We start from the raw sequence: 21,274 nt of genomic DNA on the forward strand, positions 1-21,274 counted from the left end.
ATAGGAGGATGTGTGAATAGGAGGATGTTCTGTATATAGGAGCATGTTCTGTGTGTAGGAGGATGCTTCATGTATAGGAGCATGTTCTGTGTGTAGGAGGATGCTCCACATGTAGGAACACTCTATCTTATAGGTACAGGAAGTGCCTGTCTGGGCATTTCCCTTCAGTGGCAGCAATAATGATGATCCTGTGGCAGTTCTTGAAAGTGGAGCCTATGGCTGGTTTCAGGACCTTTGTGTGCAGTCATTCCAGGCTGTCCTTGCTACAGAGCTGGTGCTCCTTTAAGAAAAGGGCTAATGGAGGAAGCGAGAGCGGTCGCTGACCATGAGAAGGTGAACCTTCGTTCACCTCAGTGACTTTTATTCGTCTGCTCTCTCAAGGCCTTGCTTTCTCCTTTTGAATCTGTGCTTTTTGCAGCAGTAGAGGATATGAAAACCTACCAGTTCCAGATAGGGTTGACCCTGCTCTTTTGGTCAGTGCTAGGGGTCTGGAGATCTTTTCTAAGACTTCATTTGTTATTGAGGACTTAAACTGTTCTTCAATTCCATTTCTGGGTTATGGAACGTGCTTCTGTTGTATTTTACTAATTATTCTTTTAACATTCTAGCTGTAAAGCCAACTGAAGCTCCCACGGAGCCACCCACACCACCTCCTCCTCCCACGATCCCACCGGCCCGAGATGGTAAGTGACCATGAAATCAGTCCAATTGAGTATTAAGCTTTTAGACTTAGCTGTGCTACACATGCGATCCTTTACAACCCTTTTGATTTGTTTTTCCTGCTGCAGAGCATTTAGGTTGAAAGATGACCAGAAACTTAGTCCGCTTTCCTAGGTGTTCTACTGTGAATAAGATCAGTTTATAAAGAACATCCCAAGTTCTATTTCTTCCACTTTTTAGATTAAGATCTAGTGTTATGTTCTATAGACATAGGGAGGCTATTTCTTTTTTTTATTGTGAAAATACCGTATAGAGGGGTTACAATTACATGTGCAAGATAATGAGTACATTTCTTATCAAGCATTGTAGCCTCCTCCTTTGTTTCCCCTTCCCATCCCTTCCCACCTCCCCCCACTCCCCACCGAACCCTTCCCCCCCACCAAAGTTGTAAAGTTCGTTTTCGACATAACGACTTGTACATCTCATAGTTACAATGGGTCTATCTGTATCCCTATTTAAACGATGTGTTGGGGAAGCTATTTCTTTATGCTGGCTACTGGAATCAGACTGTACATTTTTTGGGTTGTATTTAAAACCAAATCCCTGAGGCCTTTAGCTTTGGACTTCCTGACTTGCGATCTGAGATGGCCTCTGGATTACATAAAACTAAAAAGAAAATTTCCATTTACTTAATTTTGAGATGGAATCATCAGTATAGTAAATAAGTGAAATAGTATGTTTTAAAACCAGTCTCTCTGTAACTAACTGAGGGCAATTTTTTAGTGTTCTATCAAATTATGTTTAAAAAACCCCAAAACTACTAGATCCCTCTACACAAACACTCTGTATTTCAGATAGCATTTCAGAGTTTAGAGTCTAGAATCTAGACTCATTAAACCTGTTATATAAGTACATTAAAAAGTGTGCAAAGTAATAGACTACAGTGTAAAACAATAATGACTTATTTTAGACTCTGAAAGAACTTCAGGATTCTTGGGTTAAAACCATGCAATTTTTATTATAACATGTTAATCCTATTAAAAATATGCTTTATTGAGCCAGGCACTGGCGGCTCATGCCTACTCAGGTGTCTGAGATCTGAGGATTACGGTTCAAATCCAATCTTGTCAGCAAAGTCCTTGAAACTAGTCTCTCCATCTAACCAGCAAAAGTCTGGAAGCGAAGCTGTGGTTTAAGTAGTAGCATGACAGCTTTGATCACAAAAGTTAAGGGACAGCAACTAGACCCTGAGTTCAAGCCCCAGTATTGGCACAAAGAAAATAGCCTTTACTTTCTAGAGCAGTCTGCAGCAATTGAGCAGAAAGGGTAGCAAGTTCCCATCTACCCTGGGCCCCCATACCAGTTCCCTGAACACCCCAGATCAGACTGGTACCTTTGTAATAATGGAAGCATGTACATCAACACCTCATTACCACTTATGGTCTAGAGTATACATTAGGCTATCTTCTTAGAGTTATATATTTTGTATATTAAGTTTTCATAAATGGAAGGTGTGTGTGTGTGTGTGTGTGTGTGTGTGTGTGTGTGTGTGTGTGTACCAGTGCTAGGGCTTGAATTTAGGGCTTTGATCTCTTGCTTAGATTTTTCTCTCAAAGCCAGTTCTCAACCACTTGAGTCACATCTCCATGTCTGGCTTCATACTGATTAATTAGAGGAATTGTCTGCTTGGGCTGGCTTCTAGCTGTCATCCTCAGATTTCAGTCTCCAAAGCAGAGAGCCACTACTGCCAAATTAAAATTTTGTTAGACTTAATTTTTCTTTGTAGCTTCTAATTCTAAAACAGTTAAAGATATTTCTTTGGTTTATTATTCTATTTTCTTCTTTCCTTCCTCACATATGATGCTAGTGGCATGCATATATACATATATGTGTGTATGTATGCACCAAGTCTTTGATAATTTTATTTAAAATAACAAATCCACTGATGACCCTCCTTCAGTTCAGAACATCTTTACTTTTTTTCATTTGCATTGGCCTCATATATTGATTGAAGCAACTTGAAGCATTACATACGGGAAGAACCTGTTTTTGCATAGTGAATCTAAACAGAGTAATTCCAGAGTACGGATCAGGGATGGAATAAACCAGAGCTGTTCAAATTTCTTGTGTATTTGCATCATCTGTGCACCATTATTGCTGATTCTAACTTGGGAAGCTTGGGATTGGGCCTGAGACCCCAAGAGTGTCTGAGACACTCTGGTCACAGGGCCACACTTTGAGCAATGAGGTGTTAACTGTATTTTTCAATGAGGCGATGTCATTTGAGTTGAAAGCATGCAGGAGATTTGAGAATGCTTCTGTTTTTGGTTTTTCCCAGTATGCAAAGGGGCCAAGGCTGATATTGTGTTCTTGACGGATGCCTCCTGGAGCATCGGGGATGACAATTTTAACAAAGTTGTCAAGTTCATCTTCAACACGGTGGGAGCCTTTGATGAAATCAGTCCTGCTGGAATTCAGGTGAGTGTCATTTGTCCCATCAGTTTGGCTCATTTGTAGTGATCTAGTATTTCCTTCTAACTTTGTTTTGAAATGTTTAGTGGGAAGTCATTTTTGTTATAAATCATGTTTTGACCTCCCAGTTTGTAAATTTATACATGAATTTTTGAGGGCGGGGTGAGGGTGAAAGAATAGAGTGTGAATGATAAGTAGAAAATAAATACTCCTTTAGCTTTCCTGTTTGGTTAGATGAAAGTCCTGCTGGAGTATTTAGAGGATTCGAACTCCAGCTTCTTGAGTTAAACTTCCAACTATGGTGAATTTCCATGAAGGGTTATCCAGAGTTCCACGTATTAAATTATGATTGACATGCCTTGTAATGTGAGAAGAATAGAGTGACTGTGGTGGAGAATCTGCGGTTCCCTCTGGTATTATATTGTACATATTATCCCAGCCAGAAGTGACCCAAAGGGTATGCCATTTGTTTATCTTAAATGATAGCTAGCAATGACACTGCTGTAGAATCATTGCCAGTGAGCTGGTTTTCAGGAATTGGTCATTTCACCCTCACTTGCCTGTAAAGCTCAGGGTCCCGTTCTCCATTCCCCACATACCCAGAGCTCATGAGTGTTCACACCCAGTACCATTGAACTATTTTGGAAAGTCTCCCCAGACTCCTTTGAGAATTGGACTCAAGCTATTATTAGCTTTTTCGGGAGGCATTTCTGTAGCTTTCAAACCTACTAAAATTCTCACCCCTTCTGGAAAGGCTCCCTGCTGGCTTTAGACTCCCGAATGAAGTGTTTTGTGTATGCCGTGGTTAGAGCAAATTCTATTTTGCATTATTGTTTCATAATGCCTTTATTCTGTCTAAATTACTGACTAAATTTAAAAGCAAGAAATTAAATAATCTCCTCGCCCTCCCCTTCCCCTCCCCCCTCCTCCTCTTCTTCCTTTCCTTCTTCCTCTCCTTTTTCCTCTCCTCCTCCCCCTTTTCTTCCTCCCCCCTCCTCCCCATTCTTCTCCTCTCCCCCTCCTCTTCCTTCTCTTCTTTCTCCACCACCTCCTCCTTCTCTTCCTTCTCCACCACCTCTTTCTTCTCTTCCTTCTCCTCTTTCTTCTTCTTTCTCCTCTTCCGCTTTCTTCTCCTTCTCCCCCTCTTTCTTCTTCTCCTTCTTCCTCCTATTTCTTCTTCTCCTGCTCCTTCATTCTCCTCCTCTTTCCCCTTCTCTTTCTCCTCCTTCTTCATCCTCTTTCTCCTCCTTCCCCTCCTTTTTTCTTCCTTCTCCTTCTCCTTCTTTTCTTCTGTCCTGGGGTGCACTGTTCTTAAGATTTTTTTTGTTCAAGGCTGGCTCTTTACTACTTGAGCCACAGCTACATTTTTGCCTTTTGGTGATTAAAAAGATAAGACTTTCCCTGACTCTACTACCCAGGCTGGCTTCAAGCCATGATTGGTTTGGCATGTTCTTTAAAAACCCTATTTTTTTCTTCTCTGTCCATTTTACAGAATTTTCTTTATTTTGGCAATTTGTATTGTGGCATCTTAGAGACATTGTTAAAAATGAAAAGATTTTGAAATAAATGCATTTCATAATCAACCACATCTGTCTATGGCATTGTATTTTGTGGAATACTGTAAGTTTAAAATTCCTCAATAATTATGTGGCTATTATTTTAGTCCAAGAAGAGTGAAAAAGTCTGGTTTAATAGCATAAATTTGATGTGTCAACACTTAAGCTGTTTTTTTCTATCCTTCTTAGACATTAGGGTTTCTAATAAAAATAGTTATTGTCCTTGAATAACTTCAGTGACTTTGTATTCACGATTTTTAGTCTTTGACACACCCTTAGAAGGTAAATGTAATTATCTCAACTTCACTGGTAAGGAAACTACAGCCCAGAGAAGCAGAACATTAACCTAGTGGCACATAGCTAGCTATTTGTTCAGAAAGAATGGATTGGAGGCCAATCAGTCATAACTACAGAACCTTCCCTCTCTCCACTGTCACATTGTCACTAAGTTTGTCAAGAGTTTAGATTATTATTATACAAGCAACTTTTTATGGTGCTGGTATTGGGGCTTGAATTCTGGGCCTTTTGTTCTGTTTTCTTTTATACTCTAGGCTGATACTTTGTTACTTGAGCCATACCTCCAGTCTAGCTTTTTGCTGGTCAATTATAAGTTTCATGCACTTTTCTGCCTAGGCTAGATTTGAGCCAAGATCCTTAGATCTCAGTTTATTGAGCAGCTAGGAGAAGAGCTGTGAACCACTGTTGCCAGGCTGCAACATTTTTATCTATGGAAGCTGAATATTATCAATGGGAAGGAGAAGTTGGCTGAGAACCAATGGTCCAACAAAATTCACAATGATGTGGTTTCATTTCTAATGCTGTGATTTACTCATCTCTTCCTACCCCTTAGAGAAAGGCGCAGAGGGATATAGCCTATGCAAACTGGAAAATGCTTCTACCACAGTATCATTGGTAGCTGTCATTTAAGACAAACAAATGAAATCCCCTTTGGATCACTAATGAACATTCTTCTGGCTGGACTGCTTGGGAATTAGAGAGTTTAATGAGGCCTCCTTCGTGGGGGGGGGGTCACATTATAAAAAGCATATCCCATCCAGTCATCTCCATTCCTATCTACAGTAGAGGAACAACTCACCTCCATTTCCTTTCAGGTGTCATTTGTGCAGTACAGTGATGAGGTGAAGTCCGAGTTCAAGCTGAACACCTACAATGACAAGGCCCTAGCTCTCGGGGCCCTGCAGAATATTAGATACAGAGGAGGAAACACAAGGACAGGTATGGCTCCTCCGTGTCCAGAGCAGTCGGGGTGGTAGAATGCAGCACCGTCGCTTGGGCGTGGTTGATGGCACTCGGGCAGTTTTCCTTGATGTGTTTCTTGGCACTCCATAGGCAAGGCTCTCACGTTTATTAAGGAGAAGGTCTTGACGTGGGAGAGCGGCATGAGGAAGAATGTCCCCAAGGTGCTCGTCGTGGTTACCGATGGCCGCTCACAGGATGAGGTCAAGAAGGCGGCCTTCATCATTCAGCAGTCAGGTAAGCTCAGCCTGGGATACACTGCATTCAGGATTCTGAGTTTCACAGAACAAAGCAAAACAAGCCCCAAACCCAAACTGTGGGTTTAACAAGCATTATTTCTCTTTCACTGTGTACTCTAGAATCCCATCATGTGAGTTTGTGTTTAATGAAGGAAGAGTTGGCTACATTCCTCAAAAAATGACTCAGTGTATTCTTTGTAGAAGATAGATTCAAGGACTTGCAAGGAGTAAAGTGAATTTCCCCATAGTGGCTAGACAGCTATAGATATTTGCCGACGGTCAAGGAGGAATCTTAGATTGGGCTTCCATCAGACAGGAAATGAATCCAGGCATGGGTTCCTGTGCAGGGAAATATGAATGATGCCTCCGGGGCTCTAGCTCATCTGTTCACATGGAGGCCTAATGCAGCATGCCAAAGAGTACTCTGCAAACAATGAGTCTCCGGTCCCAGAGAGAGGTCTCTGGAATAGAACCTGCCATTCAAGCATCCCGAGAGCCCCTTAGTAACACTGCTATTTGGATTTGTTGTTTAGGATTATTGGAAATAAAACTGTCTGGTCAGTAGGTGCATGAACATCTTCCCTCCTCTGCTTGTCCAAAACATGTTGCATAAAGAATGCTGGGATAGAAATGATTTGATATAATAAATTCTAGGGTGCTTAGTTACATGAAAATTGTTATCTGCATATATATGTATATGTATGTTATCTGCATACATATATACATATATTTTTTCCTTTGGCTGAAATTACTAGTCATAATTTCTGCGAGTTCAGGCAGTCTTCTCTAAGTGGAGCTTATTCTTCATGATGACCTTAAAAAACAAGCAAACAAACAAAGTTTATTGAAGCTGGATGCTGGAGGCTCATGCTTGTGATCCTAACTACTCTCGAGGCTGGGATCTGAGGATCATGATTTGAAGCCAGCCTGGGCAGGAAAGTCTGTGAGACTCTTGTCTCCAATCAACTAACAAAAAGCCAGAAGTGGAGCTGTGGCTCCAAGTGGTGGAGCACTAGCCTTGAGTACAAACACTATGGGACAGTGTCCAGACTTAAAGTTCAAGCCCCAGAACTGACACAAAAAAAGAAAAGAAAAGGGAAAAAAAGGCCCATTTTTATTAGATTGTACACTGTGAGCAGATTTCTGTATATTTGTATATTTTGGACCCTTAACTTAAACTTGTGGTTATGAATGCTTTCTTTCATACACATACATAATTACAAATCATATCTCTAGCCTTACATAGACTCTGCTAACTTAAGCTTTTGGTATAAAAATTTTCGGAGCAAAATTTATATTAAGCTAAATAGAGGACTGTTTAATGCCAATGGAAGTTATAGCTTCCATTCTGATGGTGATCAAAATCCTGGCCTTGAGTCTGAGTTTGATGAGAAAAACCAATTTGGAAAGTTCACATTCAAGTTGGGCACTGGTGGCTCACACCTGGCATCCTAGCTACTCAGGAGCCTGAGGCTCATGGTTCAAAGCCAGCCCTCCCAGTAAAGTTCATGACACTTTTTTTATTTTTGTTGGTCATGGGGCTTGAACTCAAGGTGAGCACTCTACCACTTGAGCCATAGCGCCACTTCCGGTTTTCTAGTGGCTTTTTGGAAACTCTCACAGACTTTCCTGACCAGGCTGGCTTTGAACTGCGATCCTCAGATCTCAGCTTTCTGAAGTAGCAAGGATTACAGGCGTGAGCCACTGGCTCCCAGCAATGACACTTTTATCTCTGATTAATCAGGGGGGAAAAAAGCTAGAAGTGGAGATATGGCTCAAGAGATAGTCAGCTTGACTGAAAAAGCAGAACGATAGCACCCAGAACCTGAGCTCAAGCCTCAGGACTGGCCTGAATAAACAAACAAACAAACAAATGAATAAATATAATTCAAAACAGCTCATTCTTTGTTTTGGACTCTCGTAAGCTTAAGCTTTGTTTGTCATCTGAGAGAGCTGCTCAGCTGTGTATTAGGATTGTGGATTTATGGAAAACAGTATGTATCAATCCGAGTCTTTGTGCTATAAAATGCTTCATCTTTTAATTATTAGAACTTTATTTTAGCATATCCAGTGAATTTAATTTTATAAACTAGAAAATTGGATGACTGGGTGAAAAGGACATATTCACTAAAAAGTACATTTTTATTCACTAAAGGTAATTCAGGCAGAATAAATAGAGCATTACTTCTGATTAGATTTTATTTGGGGTTGGGTGTGGTGGCCCACACCTGTTATCTTAGCTACCTGGGAGGCTGAGTTCCAAAGGAACGTAGTTGGAGGCCAATGCTGGCAACAAAAAATGTGCAAGACTCCATCTCAATCAATAAAAAGCTGGGGTAGAACTAGAGTCATGGCTCAAGTGGTGGAGCACCAGCTGTGAGTGACAAAAGGCAATAAAAGCAAGAGTTCTTGAATTCAAGCCCTAGCAATGGCTAAATAAATGAAAAATAAAGCTAGATTAGGTAGTACATGCTTTTCATTCCAGCCACTCAGAAGTATAAAATAAATAAGACCACAGCCCATGCCATCCTGGGTAAAAAGCAAGGCCCTATTGAAAAAAAAATATTGGATGCTAAAAAGGGCTGGGTGCATGGCTCATACAGTAGAGCACCTCCCTGGAAAGTGTGAGGCCCTGAAGTCAAAGCCTAATGCCACCAGCAAAAGCAATAATTTACTTTGACTTGGTGAATCAATAAAGGGCAGAAGAAGGACATGTGATTCACAGTGTAAACAACCGCTTCGCAGGGTTCAGTGTCTTTGTGGTTGGTGTGGCCGACGTGGATTACAACGAACTCGCCAACATTGCCAGCAAGCCAAGTGAACGACACGTGTTCATTGTGGATGACTTTGAGTCTTTTGAAAAGATTGAAGATAACCTTATTACGTTTGTTTGTGAGACTGCCACTTCAAGTAAGTCCTGGCCCTCCACCCATAGTCTCTCTGGCCTTGAAAACTGACGATGTATAGATAATTATTTGTTCTACAGGGGATCAAATCTGGTGTATAAATTGGTCTTGAGAAAGCACATGAAAATAGTGATGAATCACGCTTGTCATAAGTCTACTACTTTTTTTCCTTGTGTGGAAATAAAAGCATTTTAATCCATTCCTTTGTTAACAATCCCAGTGCCTGTGACACTTGGGTAAACCATTCCTCAGCTCAGAATATGGAAAACAGCTCAGTATATGGAAACAGTTCCTATTAATAATCTATTGGTATTTATTCCATTAACATTCCTGTTTCAGGAGAGCCATGGAAACGCTGCTAGGTGCATGTATCTCCAATAGAAATTCAGTTGATTCTCATTGGCTAGTGCGGGCTTAGAATCTTCTTATGCCAAGACTTCAAGTTCGTATGTTAATCTTCAGTGAGGATGAACTCAAGATAGTCTGTCAAGTTATCTCCTTCCTCATCTGTTGGTGACAATAACTTTGGGGTGTTAACTAATGGACACTAATGGAGTGTGTATGCCCCTAATCCTAGGCAGGGCTATGTTTCATAAGTGTGGTGTTTCCACTGATTAACCATTATATTAAAAATTCAGCCAGCCAGTGATGGCTCACACCTGTAACCCTAGCTATTCAGGAGGTTATGATCTGATGATCTTGGTTCAAAGCCAGCCCGGGCAGAAAAACCCTGGTGACCTGCATAATTTCTCCCCTCTACCTTAAAGCCTACCAGAAATAACTGAGAACAGATTCAGTCAGTTAAGACAATTTAATGTTTCATTAGTTGAGATACAGCATGTCTATCACTACACTACTTCCCGTTCTGACGTGTTTGCATATCAAATTGGCGAAGCCTTCTTACAGTCCACTCTCGGTTGCAGGTTGTCCTCTCATTTATTTGGATGGCTACACTTCACCAGGTAAGCATTTGGATCCTTGAGCTCCTTTATTTTTAGACGTCAAGAATCAAAGAATTCCCATGTAGTCAGTTGAACTATTTTCTTCTCTGATCTAAAGGTTTTAAGATGCTTGAAGCATACAATCTGACTGAAAAGAATTTTGCTTCGGTGCAAGGAGTCTCTTTAGAATCAGGATCATTTCCCAGTCACTCAGCTTATAGGCTGCAGAAGAATGCCTTCATCAGTCAGCCGACTGCGTAAGTGTGAACACTTCCTGCCTCATACTGCTCCTTCCCTTCCCTGTTCACACCGTTGTTATAATGGGCAAGAAGAGATCCTAAGGAGTTTGCTGGTTGCCTGGACTCAGGGAACTCTGCAATGGTCAGTTGATGCCTTACGGGCAAGCCAGTTAGATTTCCTTAAGTACAGTCACACTCATGACCCTCTTCTGGTTATGTGGCCATTGCTATGCAGGAAACTAGGCTCCAAGCTTTGGTATTTGCAGAGTGCAGGACCTCAGCCTGTTACTGCAGTAGGGTGCATGGATTCTAGACCCTTCTGAATGGCAGGCTGGTGGGGCAGGGGGGGGGGTGTCATTGTGCTTTTCCCAAGGGAGCTTGTTCAAACGGAAAGGCAGCTTCTTCTTTTGAAAATGTTCTGCTGTGGAACAGAAAGCCTGGATGGGAGGAAGGGAATGAGGGGAGCAGGTATACTCTTGTGCGTTTCTGACGTGAAGGAAGCAAAGGGCTTCCACGGTGTTGCTTATTTGTGGCTAGGCTGTGGTTAAATGTTACTAGTGGCTTGATCCTCTGGCATTCTATTGGGGAAGCTCTTGATGTTGTTATTTGACTGCAGGAAAGTTTGCACCTGGGTACGGTAACAGAAGTATGTATTTCTTATTCATTGAAATGAAAACTATTATGCTGGAAAAACATGTGTTTGGCAACTTAGGCAGAGAAAAGAACTAGAAGAAATCAACTTAGGACAGGGTCAGAAAATAATGTTTGAAATTTGAAGTGCGCCAGAAAAGTGAATGGAAAATTCAGACAGAAACCAAAGCTAATCTGTTTTAAGGAGGTACAGATTGGATTGGACTCGACCACATTGTATGTTTCTTCCTCTTTTTTGCTTAGCCATGGTGGTTCAGCGTGCTGGATCTTTCTGGGTACCTCAATATGCAGTACTTAGCTGTTTCAACTACCTCAGGATATGATTCTTACATTTTAAATTATGAAAGATTATTATCGATGCAAGAAGCATAAATTTGGGCTGGGTTTTTGCCTCACGCCTATAATCCTAGCTACCCGGGAGGCTGAGATTGGGAGGATCGAGATTTGAGGCCAGCCTGGGTGAAAACTCCTTGAAGATTCTCAGCCAGTAATAAGCTATGTATGGTGGTGTGAGCCTGTCTTTACAGCTGCATTGGATCATGGTCCAGGTTGATCTGGCCAGAAAACAAGACCCTATTCAAAGAGTACCTGCAGTAAAAAGGGCTGAGGGTATGACTCAGAAACTAGAACGCTTGCCCAGCAAGTGAAAGGCCTGAGTTATAAAAACCTCAGAACTGCCAAAAGAAAAAAAATAATAGGGCCTCATACAAAAATAAATCAGAACTTCAGCCGGTAGGAAAGAAGCTTAAATATAATTGAATTATTATTATTATTATTATTATTATTTTACAAGCTTCAGTTAATTGGGGAAAAAGTCAAAATGGGCTAGGTAGGAGATGAGATCATATGGAGAAAATATTTTTAATATGGGGCATTATAAAGATAGTTCTTGAATACCCAGAGCATATGGGTGCTGAAGGAAGGCTGCATTCCGTCCAAACAGTCCTAGAGGTGTGGTACTGGGGCCTCCAGATGCAGGAGGACTGTGCCAGAGTTCAGAGAAATAGCTTTGTTTCTGTCCAAGAGTTGACTATGCCCTTTTCCTCCTTTCAGGAAGGAAGGGCCATCTGGTCTCTAAGAGAGAAACAATCATTCTGCTTTAAAGATGCTTCCCAGAACAACGACTAAGTCAGTTCTGGAGGGATACGGGCCATGGAGTATTTTTTGTTAGAACCAAAATATGTTTTCGTTAAACTAAATCACATATAGTTATCATTATGGCTTATACATATCTGTGCCCTAAATATTTACATTTTTAAAAAATGATCTTTAAATAGTTGTCTAAAGGAGTTTCAGGTTAACATGTGAGTGTGTGAAGTGCCATGCCTCTTGACCAATGGTTGCCCTTCCATCATTTCCCCCCATCTCTCCCAGCCCCACCCCTCCCCTAGTTCTATTTTCCTATGTGTACATTGAATATTGTGACTGTATTCTCTCACCCATCCTCTTTTCATTTTGAAATTGGTTCTTTTTTGGAGACTAGGTGATCTTCTTGAGGCAATTTATTTGATTTCTAAGGGAGGACTTAAAACCTCTCTGTGGTAAGGAGAAAGATCAAAACTTCACAGCATGGGAAATGAAATATATCCAGTAAGCTTCATTTTCCTCTCACAATATCTATAGTTGTAATGTTGACAGTTACCATTATTTTATAATTCTCTGTATACCCATAAGAACTTAATTATTAACAGCAAAAAAAACTATTTGGTGATCTCCCAGGCATTTGTGGATTTATCAAATTACAAGTAATCAGTTATTACTGATATAACAGGCCTTAGTGTTTGTTCTTTTTTGTTGTTGTCAATACTGGGGCTTGTGAGAGGGCTTTGCACTCTCACTTGTTTTTCTTGCTTAAGGATGGGACTCTACCACTTGAGCCATACCTTCTCTTCAGGCTTTTTGGTGGTTAATTGGAGATAAGATGCACTTTACTACTTGGACTGGCTTTGAAGCACTATTCTTAGGTCTCAGGCTCCTGAGTAGCTAGGATTACAGGTATGAGCCATCAGTGCCTCACTAATGTTTGTTCTTTTGATGTGTTCCTAAATTATTTTCTTTCTGCTATAGAGCAGAAGATGATAAATAACATTACTACTAACCCCATTGACATCTGTTCTAAAGATGTAAAATGCTCTCTGTTTCTCATGAATGATCTTATATATTTATTCGGTTTTATCCAACAGAGAATTACATCCAAATGGCCTCCCACCTTCATACACGATTATACTGTTGTTCAGACTTCTTCCAGAAACTCCAAATGACCCTTTTGCAATTTGGCAAATTACAGACAGAGACTACAAACCACAAGTCGGAGTGATTGCAGATCGTAAGGATTTTGATCCTATTTTAAAGCATATGCATCCATAATTTTCATTCTCTTTCTCTTTAAGAACCTTATGATTGTATGCATATAAATGTATATATAAAACTTTAAACTTAAGTTCTAGTAAGCTATGTTACTTGTATACAAAGCAGCATGTTTATAAACATGAAAAGCATTCATGTTTATCATAGATGTGACAAACTGATACATATACATATATTCATGCATATGCATACATGTATGTATACATATATATGGATATATGTATACATATGCATACATGTATGTATACATATATATGGATATATGTATACATATATACACATATATACATATGTACACACACATATATGTGTCTATTTACATAGTAGATGCTTTGATGTCTGAACTTTTTCAATTGTAAATACTCAGGTTACATTTTAGCACAACTAAAATTACTGACTTTTTAAGAACTCTCTCCAACAAAAGTGATTGTTAATACTTTCAATAAGATATATACCAGGATGTGACTTAATAATTATGCTTTTATGTTATTGCAGCTTCTAGCAAGACTTTGTCATTCTTTAATAAAGATACAAGAGGTGAAGTGCAAACAGTTACATTTGACACCGATGAAGTAAAGACATTGTTTTATGGAAGCTTTCATAAGGTAAAAACCTAAGATTATGTGAGTCTTATTTCTAGAAGAGAGAATAGGACTTGAAACCTAAGACTGACTTTTTTATTATTTATTAAAATGTCATGTTACATAGAAGACTAGCTATGTTAATTAAAAATAATATCTTAGATGATTTGATAACTTCCAAGATGAATATTTAAAATAAAACTGATTATTTTTTACTATCAGGAGATAACTTCTATTAACATTTTGGTGTATTTTAATAATTATATCTTGGTTATCTTAACTTTTCGTATATTAACACCCAATGGAGAGCAGAAAATTTCAGGTTTTTAAAGGATTATCAGTTAACTGACAATGAAAATACTGAATTCTGAAGTATTGGAAAAAATGGACTTTGAAACAATATTTCTCCATGTTAACATATGTTAACATGAGTAATTGTATACATCTTATAAAACTTCTCCAAGTATGATACTCAGAAATATTGACTTCCATATTTAACAAAAATATTTCCAGTTTGATGTAATTCTCAAGTAAAAATTTAAGAATTTTCCTCTATTGAGTAGGTTCAGCAACTATTTCCTTATTTCCTTCCTCCTTCCCTCCTTTCCTTCCCTCCCTCCCTTCCCTCCTTCCCTGTCTTCCTTCCTTCCTTCCTTCCTTCCTTCCTTCCTTCCTTTCCTCCTTCCTTCCCTCCCTTCTTCCCTCCCTTCTTCCCTCCCTTCTTCCCTTCTTTCCTTCCTTCCTTCCTTCCTTCCTTCCTTCCTTCCTTCCTTCCTTCCTTCCTTCCTCCCTGCTTTCCCTCCTCCCTTCCCTTCTTCTCTTCACCCCTCCTCCCTTCCTCCGCTTCTCCTCTCCTTCCATTTTCATACTAGGGTTTCATCTCAGGACTCTGCTTGATAGGCAGGCACTCTTCTACTGAGCCTCATATCCAGACCTTTCTTTGTACTGATTATTTTGAGACAAAGTCTTCGTGTTTTTTTTTTTTCTTCACTTGGGCAATGCCTGGACCCTGATCCTCCTATTTGATGCTTCCCATTGTAGTTGGGATGATAGACACGTGCTACCACAGTCAATGTTTTCTGCTGAGATTCAGTCTCCTGATATTTTTGCCCAGGCAGGCCTGAAACCATAACCCTCCCTATCTTAATCTCCTTTGTAGCTGGTATGATAGGCACACGCCATCACATCTAGCTATTGTTTTAGAAGAGAATGTGAAAATCTTTTGCCCAGTTTGGCCTCACATGATGATCCTTCCCATCTCAGCCTCCCAAGTAAGTAAGACTAGGCATGAGCCACTGAGTCCAGCTATCTAGAATGTTTTTTCTAGTCATGAATCAGAGTCTTCATATGGATGCTAAAAGACTCTCCTCATACATGTAGCTCAGAGAAGTTTCAGTTTGTATATGGGAGGTAACTAAAAAACTATCATGAACCTACTTAAAAATTTTACAGATTTTATAAAATAAGTTTCTCTTTGGTAAAGCAAATTATGGTCTATGTTATTGTTCTTATCCAATAACAAATATTGATTCTGGCCAAGTTTTCATTGATTTTTTTTTTTTGGTGTTAGGGGGTCCCGTTGATTTACATGTACTGAACATGTTCATGAAGCATGCTAAGAAAGACTCATACTGAAAATACTGAAAATCTAACCTGCTGCAGACCAATAATAACCAGTAGTAGTTATTTAGAAAATTTTAATTTCCAGTTATTTGGAAATTTCTAAATGCTTCACGCATTACCAGTTGCTGTTAGCTCGTGTCTACAATCGTAGCTACTTGGGAGACTGAGGCTCTTATTTCCACTTGAGCAGCAAAAAACTAGAAGTGCAGGTACAGATCACTAACCTTGAACAGAAAAAGCCAAGAGAGAGTGCAAGGCTCTGAATTTAGGCTTTACTACTGGTGTGTGTGTGTGTGTGTGTGTGCCACACACATGCCCATTCACACGTGCACACATACAGTATGCATATGTAGATTTTTCAGAAATCTATAGTGCTATCACTAATTATTGCAAATCAGGATTTTTTTTTGTCAGTCATGGGGCTTGAACTCTGGGCCTGGCGCTATCTGTGTGCTCTTCAGCTCAAGGTGAGCACTCTACCATTTGAGCCACAGGGCCACTTCTGTTTTTTTAGTGGATTATTGGAGATAAGAGTCTCATGGACTTTCTTGCCTGGGCTGGCTTTGAACCGTGATCCTCAGATCTCAGCTTCCTGAGTAGCTAGGATTACAGGCGTGAGCTACCAGCTCCCGGCTCAAATCAGGATATTTTTTACATTACCTTCTTTGTGTGGTTTGTCTTCTTTGGATTTTACATAATGCCCTTTTTCCTTCTCATTAACTCCGCCTTGGCTCTCCCAATCTCTACTTTCTCCTTTCAGGAGATACTTTCTTTTTTTCTTTTTTCTTTTTTGGGTCTGGTTGTGGGGTCTGAACTCTTGGCCTGGCACTGTCCCTCAGCTCTTCAGCTCAAGGCTAGCGCTCTACCACTTGAGACACAGTGCCACTTCCGGCTTTTTTTCTTTTTGCTTATGTGGTGCTGAGGAATCGAACCCAGGGCCTCAGGCATGCAAGACAAGCACTCTACCACTGAGCTATCTTCCCAGCCCTGGGAGATACTTTCTATGGTTAGCAATGAATTGTAAGTGCAGTTGGAAGAGTTGTCATACAAATTTATATGGTTTTTATTTTGAAATAACTTTTTGTGGATATTGTGGCTTTTTTATACTTTTTGTATATTTGTGTCTATGGGTTTTTACACATGAATTGATAGAAAAATTCTAATTCTTCTTAAGGCAATAAACATCCTGTGAATGCTTATATGATATACTTTTTGAGTTCAATATTATTTGATTACCTTGGGGGCACTTAAACTTCAGCTATGTGCCACTTGTAATTGCTCTTCTAAGCAATTACAATTCATGTTTATTGCAGATGTGATAAAAAGATACTTCTGTGATAAACTAGTATTTCCATGTAGAAAAATACTTAGTTTACAAATAAAAATTTCAAAATTTGTTTTTATGCTCCTTGACGCAGAGCTCTTAGGAACACTTTTGTTCTTTTTAACTTTCAGCCAAACTTGAAAGTAATTATCAAGTGCTTATTGCAGTAGTTGTACAGTGCTAGTAGCATAAAACAATTACCCACTTCTTTACAATGCCAAAATACAAACACTTTGTTAACGATCTGTGTTAATAGGTTTGGTAGTATCAATTTTATTAATTTTTCAGAGTTGAATCTCTGGTGAAGACATGATAGATGTAAACTATTTTATGCTTTTATGTGTTGTGTAGGTGAGTTTTGGCTACAATTGAGAATAATAAACTATAATTTGAAATTAGCAAACTCAGTTTGAGGCATCTGAATCTCTTGTTTACTGAGTATGATCTATTACTGCTACTTGGATAGCTTACAGTGATTTCATCCCCTTCGTTCTCTCTGGTAATCTCAGAGAGTCAACGGGGTGGGAAAATGAGACAGTGTGTACTGACAGGTAGGTAATGGACGGTGAAGCTTAGAGCCTGGTGTGGCTTGTAGACGTTCACATTGGTAATAAATGGCAGCAGTGACATTGTCACCTGAGTCTTAGTTTGTTGGTCTGGGATGAGAATGTCTTATGAAACCAATTTTAAAAACGCTTGTGATCTGAGCACTGGTGGCTCATGCTTGTCAACCTGTAATGCTAGCTGCTCAGGGGGCTGAGCTCTGAAAATAGAGGTTCAGAGTCAGCCTCGGCAAACAAATCAGAGAGTCTCCTCTCTCCAATTAATGAGCAACAAGCGGGAAGGAGAGGTGTGGCTCAAGTGGTAGAGCACTGGTCTTGATGGGTAAAAGCCAAGCATGAGTATGAGGCCTCAAGTTAAAGCACAAAACCAAAAACCCAAATCCAAAACCAACCGTGATCTGAAGTGGGCAGAAGTCAGTTCAGTGTCTCTGATAGAAATTTTAAAATGCAAACAAATCTATCGTTTTAGGTTCACATTGTAGTGACTTCAAAAAGTGTTAAGATTTACATCGACTGCTATGAAATTGTAGAAAAAGACATCAAGGAAGCTGGAAATATCACAACAGATGGTCATGAAATTCTTGGAAAACTTCTTAAAGGGGAAAGGAAATCAGCCACAGTACGTAATGCATTTTTATATTTCTTGATACTTTGTACTAAGACTGTTAGGCAATTTTCTAGGTAGCCCAGTGAGTTTTGATTCTTTTATTTTAAATGGGCTTCATTATTCTATTTTCATACATGTATGTAAATTTCTTCAATCATATTCACCTGTTTCACTCTCTCAACAACCACTCTTCTCAGTGTTTTGTTTTCCTTTTTTTAATTTTTTATTTTTTTTATTGTGAAAACACTGTACAGAAGGGTTACAATTACATGGGCAAGATAATGAGTACATTTCTTATCAAGGATTGTGGCCTCTTCCTTTGTTTCCCCTTCCCATCCCTTCCCAGCCTCCCCCTGTCCCCCCACCCAATCCTCCCCGGCCCGCCCCCCACCAAAGTTGTAAAGTTCCTTTTCGACATAACAACTTATACATATCATTGTTGCAATGGGTCCACCTGTATCCCTATTTAAACGACTTGTTTTTTCCCCTTCCCCTCCACAAATTATACCAACATCAAATACAGTGAAAGCAGGGGCTATATTGTGGGAGAGGGACATACAAAGCAACAAAGAAATAATCTTATAAATGTGTTAGAAACAATCACATGAAAGAAAAAAAAACATTTGAATACATATCTTAGGGTTCATTTCCCTAACATCACCTTATCTGTCCTTTTCTGCTTTTCTTAAAAAAATAAAAAACAAAACCCAAAAAGTGCAACTGTGAAATGCCAGACTATGTGCTACTAGAAACAAAATAAAATGTCTATGGCAGCAGTTTGTTTGGTGGAGTCACAGTAGAGCAGTAAATATGTAAATTGGAATGTAGCCTGTGGTGGGCTAATTAAGTTAATATTAAATATCAGTTGATAAAACATTGTCTTATTTATTTATTTATCTGTTATCGGTGTTGGTCCTAGGGCTTATGCTCAGGGCCTGGATGCTGTCCCTGAGCATTTTTGCTCAAGGTTGGTGCTGTACCACTTGAGTCACAACTCTACTTCCACATATTTGCTGGTTAGTTAAGAGTCACATAGCCTTTCCTGCCCAAGCTGGCTTCAAACTATGACTCTCAGATCTTAGTCTCCTGAGTAGCTAAGATTACAGGTATACACCACTGGTACCGAGCATCAAGTTTTTTTTTTTTTAATTTTTGAAGAATAACCATGTATTGGTCATAAGTGTCCTTCTAAACTATAGAAAGATAGAAGATATATGTTCCATTGACCTAATTACGTTGAAACCATTAGAAAAGGTTTTAGTTAACTCCTACATAGCAGTATCTAAAATGCAAAACAATTGTAGAGAGTACACATACTTTCTTTCTTTTTCTTTTCTTTTCTTTCTTTTTTCTTTTTCTTTCTTTTTTTTTGGGGGGGGATCAGTTTTGGGACTTGAACTCTGCGCTTGGGCTCTGTCCGTCAGCTCTTTAGCTCAAGGCTAGTGCTCTACCAGTTGATCTACTGTACTACTTCCAGTTTTCTGAGTGGTTAATTGGAGATAAGAGTCTCACAAACTTTCCTGCCCAGGCTGGCTTTGAACTACGATCCTTAGATCTTAGCCTCCTGAGTAGCTAGGATGACAGGCCTCTGAGCTACCAGCGCCTGGCTCCACATACATTTTTAATGTTACTTTCCTATAAGAGTAGATATTTTTTTGTGGTTTGAAATATTTTTTGTGTACACATTTGTGTGTAAAATAGATGAACCCTCATGATTTCTACAGTGCACCCAAGACACAGTACACAATGTTCCCTGTCACAGGGAGCCGGTGGGGCTGGGGAGCAGGCTCTGTGCTGGGCAGGGACAGAGACCATGACAGAAGACAGGCCGGGAGAGTCTGCTCAACCCTCTAACTGCAGTGACACAGCCCAGGCCTCTTCCTGGACAGGAGGTGAGCAGTAAGAGGCTGACAGCTGCCTGGCAAACATAGCTATGCCTAAAATCACAGCCTTCCCGCTGTTGTCATCCCTGTTCCCAGTTGCGGCCCTTAGGGAGGGGACATTAAGAGGAGATTCTTAAAAATTGATTGAAAGCCCGGCAATGGTGGCTTACGCCTGTCAACCCAGGTGGTTTGAAGCCTGCCCAGGCAGGAAGGTCTGTGAGACTCTTAGCTCCAGTTAAGCACCAAAAAGCCAGAAGTGGAGTTGTGGTTCAAGTTGTAGAGCACCAACCTTGAGTATAAAAGCTAAGGGACAGAACTCCGACCCCGAGTTGGAGCTCTGGTACTAGCACACACACACACACACACACACACACACACTGCATATAAATGTGTGGAGTGTTCAAATTCATTTCAGGATGGAAATTGATGTTCTCGTAAAAAGCTCTCAATCAATCACACATTTCTTTTTAACCAAGGAAGTGAACTCGGAATGGGAAGTTCACACATGCCTCTCACTTTCTCCATCTCTCAGTCATCTGTGTTCTGTTGTTTCTTTATAAAGTCAGAAGCACATTGCTCTCTAGGACTTGCCCCCTTAAAAGAGTCCAAGAAAGTGTCAGCAGTTAAAATATAGAAATGTTAATATGAAGTATTTCTTATGCATTGCATGTATAGCTCATGTTGCTTTTCCCCCTTCCCTCCCCCCCAGTTCCAAATCCAGAATTTTGACATTGTCTGCAGCCCGGTATGGACCAGTAGAGACAGATGTTGTGACATCCCTTCCAGGGTAAGTAAGAATGGATTCAGTCCAGGGGTTTACTAACCCCCCCCCCCCCAGGAAGCAACCCCAGAGGTACAGATGTCCTGGGAGCAGAGGAAGTGGCATGCAGTGGTGGTATTTCTGCTTGGAGTCAAGGAACAGGCAATGCTGGGAATCCATCAGCTCAGCTCTGGCCCAGGCTTGGTGACCCTTCCCTCACTAGCTGGGAATTCTCAAGACCATATCTGGAAGTTCTGTCTGGCAGAAAAGTCATGCTGAGTCAGCACGCTTGATAAAATTCCTTAGTGCAGAAATCTTTCTGGGGCTAATAAAATATCGGCATGTCCTATAGACAGAGTCATCTCCTTTCTGATGTCTAAGAGTTTGTTTAGATGCTAGAAATAACCATAGTTCTTTTTGAAATGCTGGGTCATCCCCTTGCCCCTCCCCCACTCCATTTGTGAAGTTGGTAATAGTTACAAAGTTGAATGCCACAAATAGAGTTGAGCCTTTTGGCAAGAAAAATGCTGCATGCAGTCAAAGAATAAGTGTACATTATTTAGTCAACAAGTATTTATTATAAGCATTTATTATGTGTGCTAGGGGTATAGTGTTAAAAATGTGACCGTCTTAGTGACCGATAGA

General features: G+C 40.1%; 1 protein-coding gene across 1 annotated transcript in view; it reads left to right on the forward strand.

Annotated features, from left to right (window-relative positions):
* Col12a1 (collagen, type XII, alpha 1) overlaps positions 1-21,274 on the forward strand; it is a 127,933-nt gene that overhangs the window by 84,748 nt on the left and 21,911 nt on the right. The window contains exons 42-52 of the mRNA XM_013034114.1: positions 609-683; positions 2,999-3,138; positions 5,801-5,924; positions 6,039-6,182; positions 8,930-9,094; positions 10,014-10,052; positions 10,150-10,288; positions 13,105-13,247; positions 13,784-13,893; positions 17,849-17,998; positions 20,579-20,656. Of these exons, the coding sequence (XP_012889568.1) occupies positions 609-683; positions 2,999-3,138; positions 5,801-5,924; positions 6,039-6,182; positions 8,930-9,094; positions 10,014-10,052; positions 10,150-10,288; positions 13,105-13,247; positions 13,784-13,893; positions 17,849-17,998; positions 20,579-20,656 (1,307 nt within the window). The remainder of the gene's footprint in view (positions 1-608; positions 684-2,998; positions 3,139-5,800; positions 5,925-6,038; positions 6,183-8,929; positions 9,095-10,013; positions 10,053-10,149; positions 10,289-13,104; positions 13,248-13,783; positions 13,894-17,848; positions 17,999-20,578; positions 20,657-21,274) is intronic.

The sequence above is a fragment of the Dipodomys ordii genome, unplaced genomic scaffold, assembly GCF_000151885.1.
Source record: "Dipodomys ordii isolate 6190 unplaced genomic scaffold, Dord_2.0 Scaffold182, whole genome shotgun sequence".
In the NCBI taxonomy this organism is placed as follows: domain Eukaryota; kingdom Metazoa; phylum Chordata; class Mammalia; order Rodentia; family Heteromyidae; genus Dipodomys; species Dipodomys ordii.